We start from the raw sequence: 18,700 nt of genomic DNA on the forward strand, positions 1-18,700 counted from the left end.
CTCATGTTTAAGGGATGAGATGCTGAATCACCACACCAACAGTAGTGATTCAGATCAACTTTAGTTACAAATACAATCGTATAGAGCACAACATTCAATAATTTTATTTTTTGGTAACTTCTCAAGTCCAAATTGTTATAGAAAAACACAATGACTGTAAACAGAAACAGAATCAGACAAGCCATCCTTTTCAGGCGTCGCAGCTGAACTCGCCGGCGGCGTAGGCCGGTGAAGAGAGGAGTGTGAGAGGGTGGTCGTTGTGGAAAGGGTGGGTGATGGCGTTGGGCATTTGGAAGCATTTTTGGTGGAGGAAGAAAGGGCAGATTGTGCAGGAGTAGATCATGCTGGAGGGCTTCAGCTTGCATCCTGAACAATGAGATGAATTGGTGGCGCCGCCATCGGCATCGGAGATCAGAATCAACGGGTGTGAATGGCTGAAATGAGATTCACACTGTATCCTTCCCATTGTTGGCGACACAACATACAAAACCTAGCAATAAGTATTGTATTAGGAATGAGAGGTGGATTTCTTAAACAAAATTGTGTCATTTTCTTAGAGGTCATCGGAATGAACTGATTGACTTTTGTGGAGGTCAACTTTTAAATGTCTGGTTAGTGATTTAACCTGATTTTTGAATTCATAATAAGTTTTCCTCAACCATAATCAGAAAGAAACTGTCAATCCAATTTTTAATTATGAGTGATGATAGATAAATGTACATGTCGTAACTCATAACTCAACTTTAAGTAAACTGGTCTGTATTTTTTCTCCTTTCCTTCTCTTTGCAGAAAAAAAAGGACGATTTCATCGTCTTGGCTGCCCCCACATCCCGACCCGACATCATGTGAGGGGGTTCAATCAGGGTATGCAGTAGCCCATTAAGGGGGAGGTGCTGCCAGAAGCCCATCTCCCAAGACCTCATACTTGTACCTGAGAGATGGAAGCAACTACACGACAGGAGTGAGATTCGAACCCAAACTCATTGCAGCAAGATCTGCCCCTCCGTTGCCAACTGAGCTGCCCCCGTGGGCAAACTCCTTTCCTTCTCTTCACTATGTAAAGAGGAGTATACTAAGAAAGATAAATTCAATGAAGACTGTGTCATGCATTATTCTAATCAGTCTATAAAAAATTTTCAAACTGGTGGAGGCTGATCATGAGCCTCTATAGTCCTTCAAGTCTATAGAGAAGAAATACCACCTCAGGCTAATTCGCATGATTTGTTGTCCCAAAAATTTTATGCTAGCTCCAGATAGCAACTTAGCCTGAAAATGTCTGATCCAGCCTAATTATTGGACAACTGAAATTGTACCAAGTTTCATCTGTATGTTTGATATCCAGTCCAAGATTATTAAAAATAAAATACTCCATATTCATTTGATAGATTAGATAAAGAAAACCTTAAATATCTTATGTTTATGTTTGGTACTCATTTTACTTATTTCAAGTCATGATTGTAAATCAGAAGGACAAATCACTCCTAATAAAATTCTAAAACTATATAAACAGCATCTCCTATAAACTCCGCCACTCTTCACGTTCACGCCCTTTTGCAGTTATCGCGGGAGAACCTAGAGGCATTTCTAAGGTAATTGCTTTCTGTTTCGCAAAATTTAGTTGGGAAAATGGCTGTTGCAGGAGATCTCAGGGTTTGCTAACTGAACAGAGTTCATACAGATTCAATTTAAGTCTTCGCACGACGTTGCATTTTTCCCCTAGGTTTTGTGTCAGCGGAATATGTTCTAATTAGGATTTCCTCTAATTTCGTCTAACTTAATCCTCTTTTTAAATTTGATTTACTCTTAATATGTGATAATATGAAACTGATTGAGGTTTGCTTTCAGCATTTTTGTGTTATTTATTTTTATAAAATGCAGTAACGAAACAGGCTATCATCAAGTTGAATGTATGAAAAGCTGTGAAGAGGATTTAAATTGACCTAATATTTTGATTTTTCTGGTGAAATACACTGGTAGATGTTTGTTTTCAGCTTTTGGTTAAACTGTTTAGGGCAATTATTATGCTATTGCTTGTTGGGTGATTTGCTGTTTTTCTGACTATTCTGTTCTTTCTGGTGAGAATACATCTAGATGAGATTACTGTGTTCACAGGAGGTTCATGGATTTTCATTTTTATGTTTAGTGTTGTTTTAGAGATAATTGTGTTGTTTTAGTGAAGATACGTTGGCGTTTAGGCAATATGAATGGACCTTTTCAAGGTTTATATCTTGTTTTTGCTTGTTTGTGCTGCATTTATTTTCATTTTTATGGATAGTATAACTTCAATTAGATTGATTATTTCCCTATTTGATCATGTGTGTTCTGATCTAGTTCAGTTCACTTCATGTATTGTGCTGAAAATCATATGTCTCTACTTGGATATACAGTCTGTGTGGTGTTGTTTTTGTTAGTCCTTCAAGTAGTTACTGCTGTGTGTTTTATCTATAAGCAGTGACTTAACATTTGCTTTGTTTCTGATTTGAGCTACAGCTTGTTATATGTTTTAGGGCATTAGCAATGGGGCGCCCTAAGGCGCGCCCTATGGCGCGCCACGTCAGCAGTTTTATCCTCCTACCTCCCCACCTGCAGTGGGGCGCCCTAAGGCGCGCCCTAAGGCGCGCCCTATGGCGCGCCACATCATCATTTTATTTATTTGTTTAATTGATTTAAATGTTTTCAACTAACAATTAATAACGAGTAAATAAAAAGGTCGAAATAACAAACGGGGACACATTAATAAAAAAAGAAGTTACACCGTTCAACTTACAAAAAAAAAAACTAAGTCGGTGCAATTCCCAACTTCCGACGCAGTTCATCTATCAATGCCCGGAGGTATTCGGCTTCGTCGGGGTCGGTACACTTCTTGAGGGCCTTGTGCGTCTCCAACAACGTCCTCGCCATCGACGCTGTCGCCAACGACGAATACACTTCGGCTGCCTGGGGCGGGAGCATTTCCGGGAGCGGAGGTGGGGTTGCAGCGGTCGAGGATGAGGTCGCGGCCGCCTTCCCTTTGGCCTTCGCAGCCTTGACGCCGGGAGGACGTCGGGAGGACATCGGTGTGCCGGAACCGCTGTCGTCCACGTACAACCGGTTGAGGTCAACCGGTTGATTGCCGCTGCCGCTGCTCGTGTAACCACCAACTTCGGTGGTCTTCATCCTCTTTGGCGCACTAGTGTGCAGAATTCCACCTTGGAATTTCTGCTTGTCCCTCAAAAGCGTCCAGATGGCCTCGTGCTTGAACTCGCCGAACATCGACCGGTACGACAATATCGCTTTAGCACGCACGTCTTCCCAGCTCTCGCCGCTCCCCTGTGCCCGCGCGCACTTCTCGAACTCCGCCGCGTACAAGTTCACTTGCTTCTTCACTTGATCCCAGTGCTTGCGGAGTTGCTCACGCTTGCGCTTGTACGCGTTCGGCGGCTTGGCCGCATTGTAGAGGTCGGCGATGCGCTCCCAGTACGCGAACTGCCTCTGGTTGTTCGCGAATATCGGATCTTCCGATATATCTACCCAACACCGGGCCAAAATGAGAGTTTCCTCGTCGGTGTAGTTTGTACGACCGGGGGCGTACTCATCGCAATCACCGGGAGGCGGCAACTTCTGCGCCCGCTGCCGGTTCCGCTTCTTTTTGGCTGGGGCGGAAGCGGTCGCGGCGGGGTCGGGATCGGCCGCTGCGGCGTCACGTCGGGAGGGGGCGACTGGTCGGGTTGGAGACGGCTCCATGTCCGACAACCCATACGAGTCCGTACTGAAATCGGGATCGTATTGGGCGTTGGTGTCGAACGAACGATATTGGCCGGGTTCTGTACCCGGCCAACGCGCATCTCCACTAAACATAGGACTATTTGGACTTGAAGCCATTTCGTAGTAATTATGTAAATGTAAGTTTCGAAAGTGAAATTGTGAAATGAAATGTAAAACGAATGAACTCTATTTATAAAACAACCAAACCGCGTGCCATCGTCCGCGACCTATCGTCCGTGTACGCCACAATGGGGAGGACGATGGCGCGCCTGATGCCTATCGTCCGCAGCCATCGTCCGTGTACGCCACAATGGGGCGGACGATGGCGCGGACGATAGGCATCGGGCGCGCCATCCTCCGCGCCCTTAGTATCGGCCGCGACGATCGTCCGCGACCTATCGTCCGTATCCGCAATGGGCGCGGACGATCGATGGCGCGGACGATGCGCGCCATCGGGCGTGCCATCGTCCGCCCATTGCGGATGGCCTTACGCACTTTTCTAGCTGAGGCCTGAGCTTCAAACTGCACTTAAGACATGAGTAATGTGACCGAAGGTTAGTGACTCTATGCATTAATCTTGTAAAAAAAGTTACTAGAATTTTTTAACTGATACAATAATGTGTCCTTATTGCTGTAATTTGAAAATAGATAGCGACGATACGGGGTATAGTAGGCCTCTTGAAGGGATGGCAGGTGTTATTGCATTACTTGGTAAAATGCATGAGGATACAAATGTTACACTACTACATTTGTTCACACGGGTTGGACATGAGGTTGATTTAAGCAAAACGAGAAGGGAGTTGTTCAATCTCTTGGGTAATATACCCGATCTTTCACTCACTGACAAATTCGTTGTTTGTGAGACTCTTGGAGGAAATCCGGCACGGCTGGATCTGTTTATGGGGCTGCCTGATTCTGTGAAACCTGCATACGTCACGCGTGTTCTCAAGGAGAAGGGGAACCGTTAGGAATAAGCAATCTCTGTAACCAAGTATTGACTGCGATATGTAGGAAAGCTTTTGGTGATATGTATTTTGTACTTTTGGTTACCGGAAATATGAGTACTTTTGGTGATATGTAAAATTGTGACCTTATATGGTAGTACTACTAAATTGAAATCTGGATGTGCTATTTATTTATTTATTTATTTATTTATTTATTTATTGTTGTTCTTGATTGTCACGGGTCTGTGATATACATGGTCCGGTGTCGGCCAGCCCAGTGGCACATTCACTGCCTTTCTCATGCTTCACGGCGTGTTTTTATCGCAGTTAAAAAATAGGCAGTAGTCTATATTTGTAGAAGCGTACCCATATAAAGTAGTAAAAAATATCCAATTTAATGTGTTAGTTTGGTTTTAGGGTGCATTGATCCACATGATTTGTAACCCCGAAATAATTTCTTGTCGGTCCTATTGCCTTAACCCAAAAAATTGGACTAGCCTGATTTATCCCGGTTACTGTGTAGTAGTATAAAACACTTCATTTGTCCTAATATAAGTAATATGGGGTACATTATTTAGGAAAAAGTTAACTCTTCTGGAGTATGTATCACTAAATTTACAAAACATCATTTTCTTAACTTTTTTTGCCGAAAGAAATACTATATGTAAGCGTTTGGTATATTTATTCCGGGAGGATGGAGTACTATTTTTCGAGGTAGATTGGTAAAAAGAATTGAAGTTCGATAAAATTTCAGTTGATTCCAACCTGATCTGATTTTTCTTTGAGCTCGAGCTGAACACAATTACCATTAAAAATAATTTATGTAAGTACTTATAAGATAATTAAGATTAGATTAAAAATAATTTATGTAAGGACAATTTTATCCTTGAATTATCTGAACCTAAACACAATTTCAGTTGAGTAAACACAATTTCAGAATCCGCTCCTCTTCTTCGATTTTCCATTGTAGACGGAAATTGGCTCAATTCAGAGTTGCCGCAACTCTGAACGCTCTCCCACGCCGTCTTGTAGTTTTCACGGAAGCATCCAGATGCATTTGTAAGGTAATTGCTTTGGGTTTGCGAAGATTTGATTGCAATAATTCTGATAGGAAAATGCCTACTGCTGGAGATCTTAGGGTTTACGCAGCTTTGAGTTCATACTGATTTAATCCTCCAAGTCTTCGCACGACGTCGCATTTCCCCTAGGTTTTGTGTCAGCGGCAATTTCTCAAGTTCTCGTCTTGTTTCGTCGAACTTATTCTTCTTCATTTCATTAGATTTACGCTTAATATGAGATAATATGAACTGCTTGAAGTTTGCTTTCGACATTCTTTGGTTATTTTTTATAGAATGCAGAAACGAAACAAGATTTTACTATCATTTTGTTGTTGAATGTTGGGAAATAATGGAGAGAATTGAAATTGAATCGATCAAATATTATGTTTTTTCTATTCTGGCAAAGATACACTTATAGAGGTTTGTTTTCAGCATTTTGGTTAGACTTTTTAGGGTCATTATTATGTTATTGCTTGTTGGATTTGTTTAGGAAATTGGTTTTTACTGACCATTCTGTTCTTTCTGGCTACTATTTAAATCTATTATCATTTAGATATTTTTTGAGAGATTATTGTGTTATCAGAAGGTTAATGGATTTTCATTTCTATGCATAGTGTTCTTAGAGATGATTTTGTTCTTTTAGTGAAGATATGTTGGCTTTTAGGCAATATGAATGGACGTAGTGAAGGTTTATCATGTTCTTTGTTGGTGGTGCTACATTTATTTTCGTTTTGAGGATAGTAGAACTTTAATTAGATTGATAATTTTCCCATTTGATGTGCGCAAGTTCACTTTATGTATTTTGCTGAAAATTTGGATATATAGTCTGTGGTTTGCTATATTAGAGCATCCGCAATAGCGGATATTAGGTAGGACGTCAGGTAGGACTAGCGGGATGTCTGCGGAGGTGTCCGTCGCAATAGCGGATGAGCGGTAGGACGTCCCAAAGTAGGTTAGTCCTAGTGCTAGGCTATTATTGTGCAGTGGGATGTCCTAGTGACGTGGCATGAGGTGTTTTTGGGATGTCCTAGTGCTAGGCTATTGGGATGTTTGTCCTACTGTGGATGCTCTTAGTCTTTCAAGTGGTTACCGTTGTGGATTATGTTTTATCAGTAAGAAGTGGCTTAACAGTTGCTTTGTGTTTGATTTGAGCTACAGATTGTTATCAGTTTAATGCTCTTTTCTAGCTGAGGCCTGAACTTGAAAACACACTAGGCATGAGTGTGACCCAAGGTTAGTGACTCTATGCATTAATCTTTTGTATATAGCTATTTCCGAACTGAAATACAATGATATCTACTTGTTGCTGTAATTTGAAAATAGGTAGCATCGATACGGGGCATAGTGAGTGTAAAAAACGCAAGGCAGTGGACGGGATGGAAGGTGTTCTTGCATTACTTAGTAAAATGCACGAGGATACAATTGCTACACTACAACATTTGTCTACTCGAATCGGATATGCGGTTGATTTAAGCAAAATGAGAAGGGAGTTGTTCAATCTCTTGGGTAATATACCCGATCTTTCACTCGATGACAAATTCGATGTTTGTGAGGCTCTTGGAGAAAAACCAGAGCGCCTTGATCTGTTTATGGGGCTGCCTGATTCTGTGAAACCTGCATACGTCTCGCGTGTTCTTAAGCAGAAGCGTCAGAATAAGCAAGCTTTGTAAGCAAGTTTTGATAGCAGTATGCAGGAACACTTAGTGATATGCATTTTGTTGGTGGTGATGGTAGGTATTTTGTTGGTTAACGGAAATGTGAGAACTTTTTTGGTGTTCTGTAAAGAATTAAGATTGTGATCTTTTATGGTAGTATTAGATTAAACTCTAGATGATTTGATTTATATATTGTTATTCTTGATTGAAAATTGTGGAGGAATAGAACTGAGACTGCATGTGGACTAATTTTTCAGAGTGAATTACATTTTTGGTACCTAAAGTTTTGATTTGCACTCCTTCCGTCCTAACTAAATTGAGTCGTATTTATTTTTTGGACGTCTTAACAAAGTTGAGTCATTACTTTATTTCATCACCTACTTTATTCTCTCTTATCACTCTTTTTTTTCTCTATCTTATTTTATTTATTAACCCCTCCGTCTCATAGTAGATGTCACACTTGAGAGATAGCACGAGATTTTAGGAGTATTATTTTGTGTGTTAAGTGGTGAGAGAAAATATAATTTTATAATTGATGTGAGAAGGAACTTTTTTCAAAATATGAAATGTGATATCTTTTGGGGATAAACTAAAAAGGAAAGTGTGACATCTACTATGAGACGGAGGGAGTATCATTTAAATCATTTAACACAATTTCTTAATATTCGTGTCCAAAAGAAGTGACCCAACTTTGTTGGGATGGAGGGAGTATCAAACTTGGTTTCGTGGTACTCAAACATTAAAAATATCAACATACGTCCCATAGGAGGTGTAATACAAACCCCTATCTATAATACAAACTACAAACTTTAATCCTACACACTTTTTGGAATTAATCAACGGTTAGCAATGAGATTGATATATCAATGTCAACACCTAATACAATTTCTGTCACTGGGGTGTATTTGGAACTCGGTTCTTTCGTTAGTTACTTCATCTCTCATTTCACTCCAACCTTGCCATAATATTGACAACAATATTATGTAACGGCTTATTGACGTGAATGGTCAAAGATGAGTCCCTAATTTATCTCCAATCTACCAAACTATCATTATTTTAATTTTTGGAAATAGATTTCATTCAGCCCGAAACATCTCTCTCATTCAGCCATAAAATATAAGCAGTTTCTGAGGAATCAACATTTCGATATCGACGTTGTTCTCCCGTGGAAATTGATCTCATAAATCTTCTCAGGCGTTCTTCTACGGAGTATATTTGTTCAGCGTAAGCTCAACGTCCACGCTTGTGTTGAAATGGAGATGTCTGACGAAGCTCAAGGTATTTTTCATGCTAATTTGAACTAGTGGTGTATCATAATGTTGAAACCAATGACGATTATGTTGGATGTTTCTGCGTTAGTTAATGAATGAGGTTGAGTAGTAGGCTATATATCGAATTGATCGTTGTTGCTAGGATATATTTGATAACTTTTTTTTGGTGAAGAATTGGTTGTATATTCTATACGTTTTGATGCTTGTTTCGATGCTTTTACATAATAATGATATGTTATGATATTATGGGGAATTGGTTGAATATTCTCTACTTTACATAATAATGATATGTTACGATATCCTGAGGAATTGCTAGGATATATTTGATGACTTTTTTTTGGTGAAGAATTGGTTGAATATTCTCTACTTTTTTTATGATTATTTGTTGTGTATAACATATCAGCGCGTCAGTGTTGACATGGTATTTAACAAGAATGATATGCTGATATTTAGTGTAGATAATGTTCTACTTTGGCAGTCTTACCAGATGTAGACAAGAGTGTATGTGTTGCCGTTCACATTCGTAAGAAATCTGTATAAAAGGAGATAAAGATGACAACACCTTATTTGTCTATTATATTCAGTTCTTTCCGGTGTCATTTCGTGATGATATTCTGCCCCGGCAGTCCTTCCCGTGTCATTACTTGATGAGTTTCTTCGGTGACATTTATTTGTTGTGTGTACAGATACAGTTACCCCAGATTGCAAACTCGAGCTGAAACCTTACGTTGGTCAGGTCTTTGAAACATTAGACGAAGGAATTTCCTTTTATGAAGCATATGCCAACGAGCCGATTTGATACTCGTAGATTCGGACACAAATACTCAAATGGTGTCAAAACATGGCAGACTATTGTATGCAACAGGCAAGATGAAAAGTGGGATGTCGACGAAGAGGGTAGTTCTACCAAACGTAGACGTCGTTCTAGCAGATGTCATTGCAATGCCAAACTTACGTTGAAGTATTCAATCGATTCCGGCAGTCCTCGCTATGTTGTTAGCAACTTTGTAGAACTAGACAATCACGAGATGGTCGATAAAAAGCATGTCCGATACATGAAATCCAACCGTAACCTTGGGGATATCCATTATAAATTCATGTAGGACTACACAAAGGCCAACATTAAACCTACAATGACTTTCAATTTATTGAAGGAGTTCCTGGGTGACTATGATTCTGTTGGTTGCACCGTTACTGACATACGGAATGGCAAGCGTGACATATTGCAAGAAATGAAAGGCGCTGATGTCCAAATGATTTTAAATCAAATGGAGGAGAAGAAGAACACCTGTGATGGTTTCCATTACGAATTCCAGCAAGGTAGTAATGGGAAGTTACTTAGTCTTTTTTGGTGTGACGCTGTGTTGCGAAATAACTACAAGATGTTCGGTAACATTGTATCCTTTGATACTACGTACTCAACAAACAGGTAATCACACGTGTATCTTGTGTCTCACATTTTCTTTATTTTTTTATTAGTCTCAAAATTCAGGTGTTGTGTTGAGTTCTTGTTGACAGTTTGCTCACGCCCGTTGCTTGTTATGCTCGTTGAATAGGTATTGCATGGTGTTTGGGCCATTCACTGGAAAAGAAAACCCCAGATGCCCTGTTACGTTTGGCGTCGGCTTCGTGTCAAATGAGGGCGCTGACTCATTCTCTTGGTTGCTCAGTGAGTTTGTCGAATGTATGGGTTTCACGCCTAAGTTGATAATAACCGACCAGGATTGGGGGATGAAACTTGCTATAGAACGTGTGCTAACTAGTACTAGGCATCGTTGGTGTATATGACACATAATGATGAAGCTTCCTGAAAAGGTTCCCAAAAGAATACTTGCCAACGAAGAGTTGAAGAAGGATTTGAACGTTTGTATATGGTCTGAATTGTTGGAGCCAGAGGAATTTGAAGAAACTTGGTTGACTATTATGGACCAATATGACTTACAAAACGAACCTTGGTTCACAACCATGTTCACCCAACGAGAGTATTGGATTCCAGCATATTTTAGGGATTTCCCAATGGGGTCGTTGTTGAAGACAACATCATTCTCTGAGGCCGAGAATAACTTTTTTAAAAGGTACACAAAACCTCACTTTAATCTCGTTGACTTTGTGATACACTACAACACCAAGTTGGATGCTCAACGTAACATGTCAGAAAGGCTCGTTACTCTGATGCTCAACGTAACATCCTGTCAACAGAGTTGTTATTTGAGAAACACGTAGCGGCTATGCATACAGATCGCATCTTTCAGCAAGTTCAAGATGAGATCGTCGAGGCTCATCGACATTGCAGAATGTCTCACTTTGAGATAGAGGACAATACTGATATTTACACAATAGTGGACAACCATCGGAACAAAGGTGTCGTCCGTCATGAAGTTGGCACCGAATCGTACCACTGCGATTGCAAGTTGTTTCTGCGGCGTGGAATATCATGTTGCCACATTTTCTGGTTGTTCAAAAACCATGACATGAAAGAAATACCAGAAACATATCTTGGTACAAGGTGGCTGAAGACGTCTTTGTTGAAATCAGTATACAATGATCCTAGTGAGGAGGCATCATCATCTTCAGGTTTGTATTCAACATCATTCAGTTATTTTTTCCATGATTCGTTCATATATAATGTCATCATATTGCTATACTACTGATATTGTGTTTCTGCAGCTTCACACGTGGATGATAAACATGTTGTAGCAACCAAACTACATTCATTATACTTTCATCTATTTCAACGAGCACAGAGCAATGGCGAGGACATTTATGCATTATTCGACGGAATGGAAGAGCTAAGTCAAAAACTCTTCGGGGATACAGTACCTTCAGTGTCTTCCATGAGTAAAGAACAAAGGATTGAGAATCTGTACGGGTCAGCTCGACCGAGTGTTGTTAGCGTGAACCCTCCCAATGTAGTCAGTACAAAGGGATCATGCAGCAGGTCTGGAAGAAGAAATTGATTAGCAATAGAGAAGGTTATCATACTACGGAACAAACCTAAGAGGCGATGTGCAAAGTGTCGAGAAATGGGTCATCACGATGCAATGAATTATGGCAGAGAGAAAGGAAAGTCCAAAATGTAGGTTTTTGGGGTTTGACTGTTGATATGTTACATGGTGTTTTCAAGAACATAATAACATCTTGCTACTGTTATTTTTGTTTTCTTATTTACCTAATTATTCGAACACTACCAAATACACATTGTATGAGGTATTGCCAAATATGTGGACATAATTCGATTTATGTAAGTAATATGGATGCTTGTTGCATCTTAAGGCTATGTCATTACACCCCTGTTGAATTATTGTCTGATCATATATAGTTCAGCTCTCTGATTTTGGAGTGAATGAAATATGAGCTGTAGATTTTGAGAAGAATGAGTATTATACAGTTGTATGATTTAGATCAGACTGAACTCATTGATTTGAAGATCCCGGTGCAGATCGAGCTATAATGTTGGTGCAACATCTGTATGACTTCGTATGAATTTTTTTAGTTTTGAGGATCAATCTGTATTGATAATAGTAGTGTAGGTTAATCTAATTTTTCTGAACCGAATGTCAGTATATGTCTACAAATGGATTCAGTTTCAAATTTTCATTCACATTTTTTTAATATGACATTTCACCTTTTTTTTTACTTATGCAGCGAGATGCAGTCTGTCAGCAAAATAATGAAACCTGGTCATAATGAAATATACCACTTTGTCATACCACTATCGACCTGAATATACACACTCTCATAGTGAAACCAATCATTACCATGTCTTAATGGAAATTGGTCATAATGAAATACCACTGTGAAGTTAAAACCGAGATAATATCACCACCATGTTTCATAAATGGAAAGAGATTTCTAATGTTGATGCTTCTCTTAACAAAAGAAACATCTTCACAAGCCAAAAAAAAATACCAATATCCAAAAAAATACCATTCACATCTAAAATTAAATACCATTGTCCAAAAAACTACCATTAACATTTAAAAAACAAATAGTCAATTCCAAATCTACTCAATTCAACTTGCTTTTCTTCCTTGCGGGCTGATTGTGCTGCTCGTTGCTGGGGTTCAACATGCCATTCACTTGCCTCGCGTAATCTGTCCTGAAGTTAGGAGTCACGTTGATGTAATTACTAAGGTAGGACGAGAACCTTTCTTTGCAATCGTTGAACGGTGCAAGGAGCATGGCCTTGCAATATCTCCCCCTCAGAATCTGCAGAAGCCTCACACTAACTCCTTGAAGACCCATTGTCATTAAATTGGCATGGTTACCCATGTAAGTCTCCATGTGTCTCGTCAGGAATACCCCCGAGTCATTCGTTGGATGGCTTGTCTTCCATGGCAAGTCCAGCAAGCGCGTACTACGCTCATTGAGTATGAAATCAGACAGTTCCTCGTGTCCCTTTGACTTGAGATAAAAACTGAGATAATCCCTCTGCAAAATAGGTCAGGGGCGATGTAAACTGTCACTCAGACATGAACACATATACAACAATGTCAACATCACATTTCACCACCCATAGGCAAAATGTCACTCAGGCATGAAAACATATACAGCAAAACAAGCACTGTTAAAGTCAATAGGATCAGCCAAACAGAGAGGATACCAATTTCACTTTTAATGTCAACGGGGTCTTATCATAGTCACAACCAAGAGCCCAATAGGATCAGAGACAAAAGAGCGCTGGTAGCCTCAAATGTAAAACACCAATGATCAAATACAAACACAAACTGAATATGCAAATGTCAGCAGATTTATCTCCCAATAAATGTCAACATAAATGCCAACATGTCAATGCCAAGTCACATAGTGTTAAACTCAATTTGAATTCACAAGCTCACACAGTTTGAATTCACAAGCTCACACAACGGATATGCAAATGTCAGCAGATTTATCTCCCGATAAAAGTCAACATAAATGTCAACATGTCAATGCCAAGCCACATAGTGTCAAACACATCCAACCATTTCTGTACCAAAAAATACCAACGCAAATTGATAATACCATCAACATATGCATCCAAGTTTCAATATTTCAACAGAACGATGTAATTAAATGTCGTAATTCGGGCCAACATGTCATTACCACGCCATATAATGTCAGTGCTTCCAACCATTTCCATTCCCAGCAATAGTAACGCTAATTTATCATAAAATCAATGAACGCATCCAAGTTTCAATATAGTTTCCATAGTAGACTTACTAGTAGATCCAAGTCTCTCTCATATTTGGCCCAATCTGGAATACCGTTCTCGGGCACAACATGGTCTAGCACATCCGCAACCCCAGTCTTCAATGAAAAGCACACCAAATAGTAATGCCTCTTTGAAGATATTGGGAAAAAAATCTGCACATAGCAATACAATTCCTTAAATATTCATTTTCAGGGAGGTCGCTTTTGGTTAAATAATAGAACAAGTACCAAATCATATTGTATGATGTCAAAAGTTCCTGTGCCGTTGAATTGACCATCCATTTCCTCACAGAATGTAGACACAACTTCAGATTTTTCCCAACTAGCTCTCCGTTCAACCACATTGTCTGACTGCAATCGTTACAGAATGTCATTAGACAAAAAAAATTACATTATATTAACAGTACAATTACTGTCACAGCCGTTGTGATAAACAATCTGCTGGGCGTCTGTGTTGATTTATGCACCTCCATGCCATTTAGATACGAAGCCCAAACATCGATAACTTCAGCGTCAACAGCCTCATGTGGCTTCAACTAGCCGAATTTCCTTTTAATAACTTCCACAACATCATCAGAGTAAATAACATGCTCCCTAGATTTCAACCATAAGTTATTCAAGGCGCTCACTTTTGTTAAACCAACAAAAAATAATACAATGTTTTGCTTACGTCCACATGTAGGGTGTTGCAAGAAGGAATTGGTAACAATCTCTCTCTTCTCTAGTCCATGTTAGGTTGATACGCGCTGATGATGAACCCTCTCTTCTCCCTGTAGGCAGTCTGAGTTTCCTTGTTGGAGCAGGTTGTATTACAACATACGTGCTCTTTTCACGATTCATCTCTGCATCTCGGCGTATAGGTAATTTACCCACATCAACGCCCCCCGTAACAGTTTGTGTTTCGAAAAGAGCATCACCTAGTTCAATGGCTGCTTCCACGGCAGAGCGAACGACTACGTCTACTGCATCGTGCTACATCAGAAAAAATAGGGAAATATACAATGTCAATTTTAATGATGCCAAATGCCAATACCCCTGCTTAATGGCAACATTATTAATATCAGCCCTATTATATACCTCCGACGCAACATCACGCACAATAGCACTAGCCACGTCGAGTGCATTCTCCCCATTCATAACCGTTCCTACTTGCGCAACAGCCACATGCTCTTTGCATCCCACCTCTCTTCCAATGTCACTACCAGTAATAAAATCCAGACCATCTCCTCCCAAATCAGCAGCGTTCTCTCTGTCCCCGTCCTGAGATACAACTTCATCCCCACTAAAAAAGAGGTCGGTTGGCTCCCTTAGCTCGTACTCCGACACATCACCCTTTACAGAAAGTAAGATACGATGATTGAGTAAGCAATCAGATTAAACAAAAAAAAAAGAAAAAACGGTGGACATCAAACCTCTTCAACATTGTTTGGATTGTCTGTCTCTTGTTGACGTTCTCAATCACGGTGACAAGTATCATCATCCTACAATGTACAAAAAAAATCACACTTTCATTAAGTATATCAACAGATATTTATCTAGGAAGTGTTTTTAAACAGCAAATAATGTATAATATATACTTAACCTGGCTGGAATCAAACCCAAGGTTGAAGCTTGGGTATTCGTCTTCGTTTTCTAGTATATCCATTTCATCAGCCGCGTCCAACAAAGATTTCAAGGACTCTGACCAGTCTTCTGCTGCACTATAGTGGGCAGACTGTGACTGCGTCATTGACTCCACAGGGTCAAAGTCTTTTTCGTCCAGTCTAAACGCCCACCTAAGAGCGTCACATGTTATTCTAAAGCTGTCCTTATTCCTGATTTCCGGAGGTGCTTGGTTCAATTCCTTTGCCAGCATCTTGAAACCGTCACCTACGTGTTTGGTTGCCCCCCAAACACCCCTCATATACACCAATTCATCCAAAGCATCTCTCTCTTCAACATCTTCAGTAGCCAGCAGATGCACCACTACTGTTGACATTTCCGCACCACCCAGTTCATTCTCATCCAATTGTGAAGTCTCTCGTCCAAGACCGAAATCATCTTCTTTCATTTCCTCTTCCTCTCTCTCTTTCAACAGTTTGGCCGTCCAGCCCTTTATCCTAGGAATGGCACGTGGCACACATCTCCTACGGTGCACTACTCGATCGACGTAGAAGGCCTGCAGTAAATAACAAAATCGTTTTATAAAAAATGTTAACAACAAGCCTAATTCAGATAAAAACAGTGCTCTAAGCTCAAGGTCCAGGCACGTCAACAACAAACACATATTCACACACAAGACCATGTCAACTAAATATCAACAAGTCGACATCATTGATGCAATAAATGAAGGACATACCACTAGGAAAACTACTGGCCCGCTGAGAACTTTGGACTTGTTTTTCATCCACAGCTCGCGCGTCCTCAACAGATTGTCAAGCAAGTACCTACACCAATTGTGCTTCTTTATTTTATGCAAATCACCGAGAATGTCCACAATTCGGGGTTTGACATAGCCATAAGGTATGAGAGCAGTGTCCATCAGCAGTAGGAATATTTTCTTAAAAAGTGCCCCCCAGTTTCTTGTAGCATCATTGCTTCTAGCACCTTGGTCTGCAGAGCATTTATATCAACCTCGTCTTCAAGTGAAAGGGTTTACAGGTATTTGATCCTGGTGTTTATGTCTCATCGATCAAATGTCATCCCTCGTTTGGGAAACCAAAAATAAGCTCGACGTCTTTCGTGTCAACAACTAGCTCAACACCATTGGGCAGCATAAGACTGCACCGTAGGTGGTCAAAATGCTCCAATAGCAAATAGGCTAAGGTTCCTGGAACAGAGGCCACATCATAGTCGAGTAGACCACCAAAGCCGAGCTACCTGACAGCAATTTTCTGCCTTTCGTTTAGAGCCTTCGGGATGTGCAGGAAAAAACGAGTAGTTCTCTTGATCCTTAACTGAGGTCTCTTGGCTTGTACAGGGACGCCAACCACAGATGTTGAAGGCTTTCTAGATAGTCTACTTCGTTTCCCACTCGACTTACCATCGTCTTTTGCTTTCCCTTTTGCTAGACGTTTTGCTGATCAAATAGCAACCATCATTAAGTTAAATAAATGAAAAAAAAACAAAAAAAACATTCAACTCATATAACAACATAGCAACAAAACACAACAACACCTCGACATGTTATTATCACCATGAAAATTAAAACATATGACACGCAAAAAACAATGTCAACATCACATTTCAACACCCATATGCAAACTGTCACTCAGACATGAAACCATATACAGCAAAATAAGCAACGTTAAAGTCAATAGGATCAGCCAAACAATGAGAGAATACTTCACTTTTAATGTCAACGGGATCTTATCAAAGTACTAAACTTGATGCTTTCTTCATTGGAAACAACCCAAACCGAAACAGAAAGTAGGTATTCATTGTGAATATAGTAGATTCAATGTCAACGTGATCTTAACATAGTCACATCCCAGAGATCAATAAGATCATAGACGAAAGAGTGCTGATATCATTTTCAAATTTAATGTCACCGAGATCTTATTACCACAACACAACAAACCAAAACAATACCAATGTCAACCTAACCTATCGTCATACACACGAAACCAAGCACTACAAATACGCACAAATTACATTCGGCATTGACAAAGAAAGCAAACCAAAATCCACATGAAATTTCAACAAAACTTTTCCAACACACATCTAAAAGCTCATATACACTTCAGAATGTCAGTAACACAACATCAACCAAAATTCAGAGTTCTACTAAACGAATTTTACTTGGTATACTCCTTGCAGCATAATTAACCACGCAAATAAAAAAAAAGAAAACCGAACAAAGAGATTAAAGGTTTTCCCCCGGAAACTTTGAAAAACAATCGGCCTAAACAGTGTGGATTTCTTATTAAAATGAACCCAAAAACGAAATAAACAAACGAAAAAATATTTGGGTTTCTCAATAAAATGCAAAAAAAGTGTGAGTTTCTCAACATGTTATAGGTTTTTGGCCAATCGTACATACAAAAAATGAAATTGGATGTCAATGAGGAGTGGAAAAATAGTTATTGTCACCAAAAAACCAAAAACCCATGACTTAAAAATGTCACCACTTTTGAAAACTAGGGTTTCAAGCTGGAAATCTCACCTTCGGATGACTCTGCTCCGCTTGCCCACGTCGCTTCACAGAGCTCATTTCGTCGCCGGAGAGGAGTCGCGTCAACAACGACGAGGAATTGCTTATTCCGCTGCTTCAAAGATTGCCGATTGATTGGAGAGGAAAGACGAAAAGTTGGAATGGAGCGAAAGAAGAGAGAGTAGACATGAATAATGGGCAGAGGTTGAAGAGACGCGATTATCGAGATTGCATAATCTCAACGAAATTAATGATTTTGACTGATTAATTTATTCTCTAAATTACCTTTTGTTGACAAGATTTGTATGAAATGTTGAAATTATAAATGTCAACATTAAACTAACCGTTGATTAATTGTATTAGGTGGGTAAGATTAAAGTTTGTACAGTTTGTATTATAGGGTGTTTGTAGATTATCATGACCCCGTCCCCTAGACTATGATTAAATATCGCTAGAGGGATTTTTGCACTTTTTGGAGATTTTTTTCGTTTAAACTACCTTCGAGCTTCTAAAGGTTATTTCAGTCTATTTGGGATGTGAGAGAGTATAACTTTAGGGAAGTGAAATCACATTCTAAGGTATCCAAATTAGAATTAGCCGAGGAAAAATTAAACTTGCATCAAATATCGTCCAATGGTTCTAAATGATTGAAAGTACAAATTTGCCCTCTACCAATTTGAGGGTGATTTAGCCCGAAAAAAAATGA

At 39.7% G+C, this 18,700-nt stretch overlaps 3 protein-coding genes across 4 annotated transcripts; 2 read left to right on the plus strand and 1 right to left on the minus strand.

The window, feature by feature from the left end:
• The first annotated feature begins 1,451 nt into the window (after nt 1-1,451).
• Nucleotides 1,452-7,684, plus strand: LOC121775798. Of its 2 annotated transcripts, none has more exons than XM_042172861.1 (3): nt 1,452-1,589; nt 6,905-6,979; nt 7,070-7,684. In XM_042172861.1, the coding sequence occupies exons 2-3, from the start codon at nt 6,964-6,966 to the stop codon at nt 7,414-7,416; spliced, it is 363 nt and encodes a 120-aa protein (XP_042028795.1). In that variant the 5' UTR covers nt 1,452-1,589; nt 6,905-6,963; the 3' UTR covers nt 7,417-7,684. The 2 variants fall into 2 exon arrangements, with proteins under 2 accessions (XP_042028795.1, XP_042028794.1); XM_042172860.1 differs by lacking the exon at nt 1,452-1,589 and adding an exon at nt 5,302-5,752.
• A 970-nt stretch (nt 7,685-8,654) lies between these two features.
• Nucleotides 8,655-11,629, plus strand: LOC121776896 (protein FAR-RED ELONGATED HYPOCOTYL 3-like). The gene is made up of 7 exons (XM_042174046.1): nt 8,655-8,679; nt 9,359-9,408; nt 9,521-9,718; nt 9,827-10,101; nt 10,229-10,422; nt 10,872-11,246; nt 11,340-11,629. The coding sequence occupies exons 1-7, from the start codon at nt 8,655-8,657 to the stop codon at nt 11,627-11,629; spliced, it is 1,407 nt and encodes a 468-aa protein (XP_042029980.1).
• Nucleotides 11,630-12,474: 845 nt separating this feature from the next.
• On the minus strand, nt 12,475-18,234 carry LOC121777422. The gene is made up of 10 exons (XM_042174676.1): nt 18,007-18,234; nt 16,201-16,920; nt 15,445-16,020; nt 15,275-15,343; nt 14,940-15,194; nt 14,533-14,834; nt 14,330-14,456; nt 14,091-14,213; nt 13,872-14,015; nt 12,475-13,103 (listed from the first exon to the last, which is right to left on the minus strand). The coding sequence occupies exons 7-10, from the start codon at nt 14,333-14,335 to the stop codon at nt 12,681-12,683; spliced, it is 696 nt and encodes a 231-aa protein (XP_042030610.1). The 5' UTR covers nt 14,336-14,456; nt 14,533-14,834; nt 14,940-15,194; nt 15,275-15,343; nt 15,445-16,020; nt 16,201-16,920; nt 18,007-18,234; the 3' UTR covers nt 12,475-12,680.
• Between the last annotated feature and the right edge of the window lie 466 nt (nt 18,235-18,700).

Source organism: Salvia splendens, chromosome 18 (assembly GCF_004379255.2).
Source record: "Salvia splendens isolate huo1 chromosome 18, SspV2, whole genome shotgun sequence".
Taxonomy (NCBI): Eukaryota; Viridiplantae; Streptophyta; class Magnoliopsida; order Lamiales; family Lamiaceae; genus Salvia; species Salvia splendens.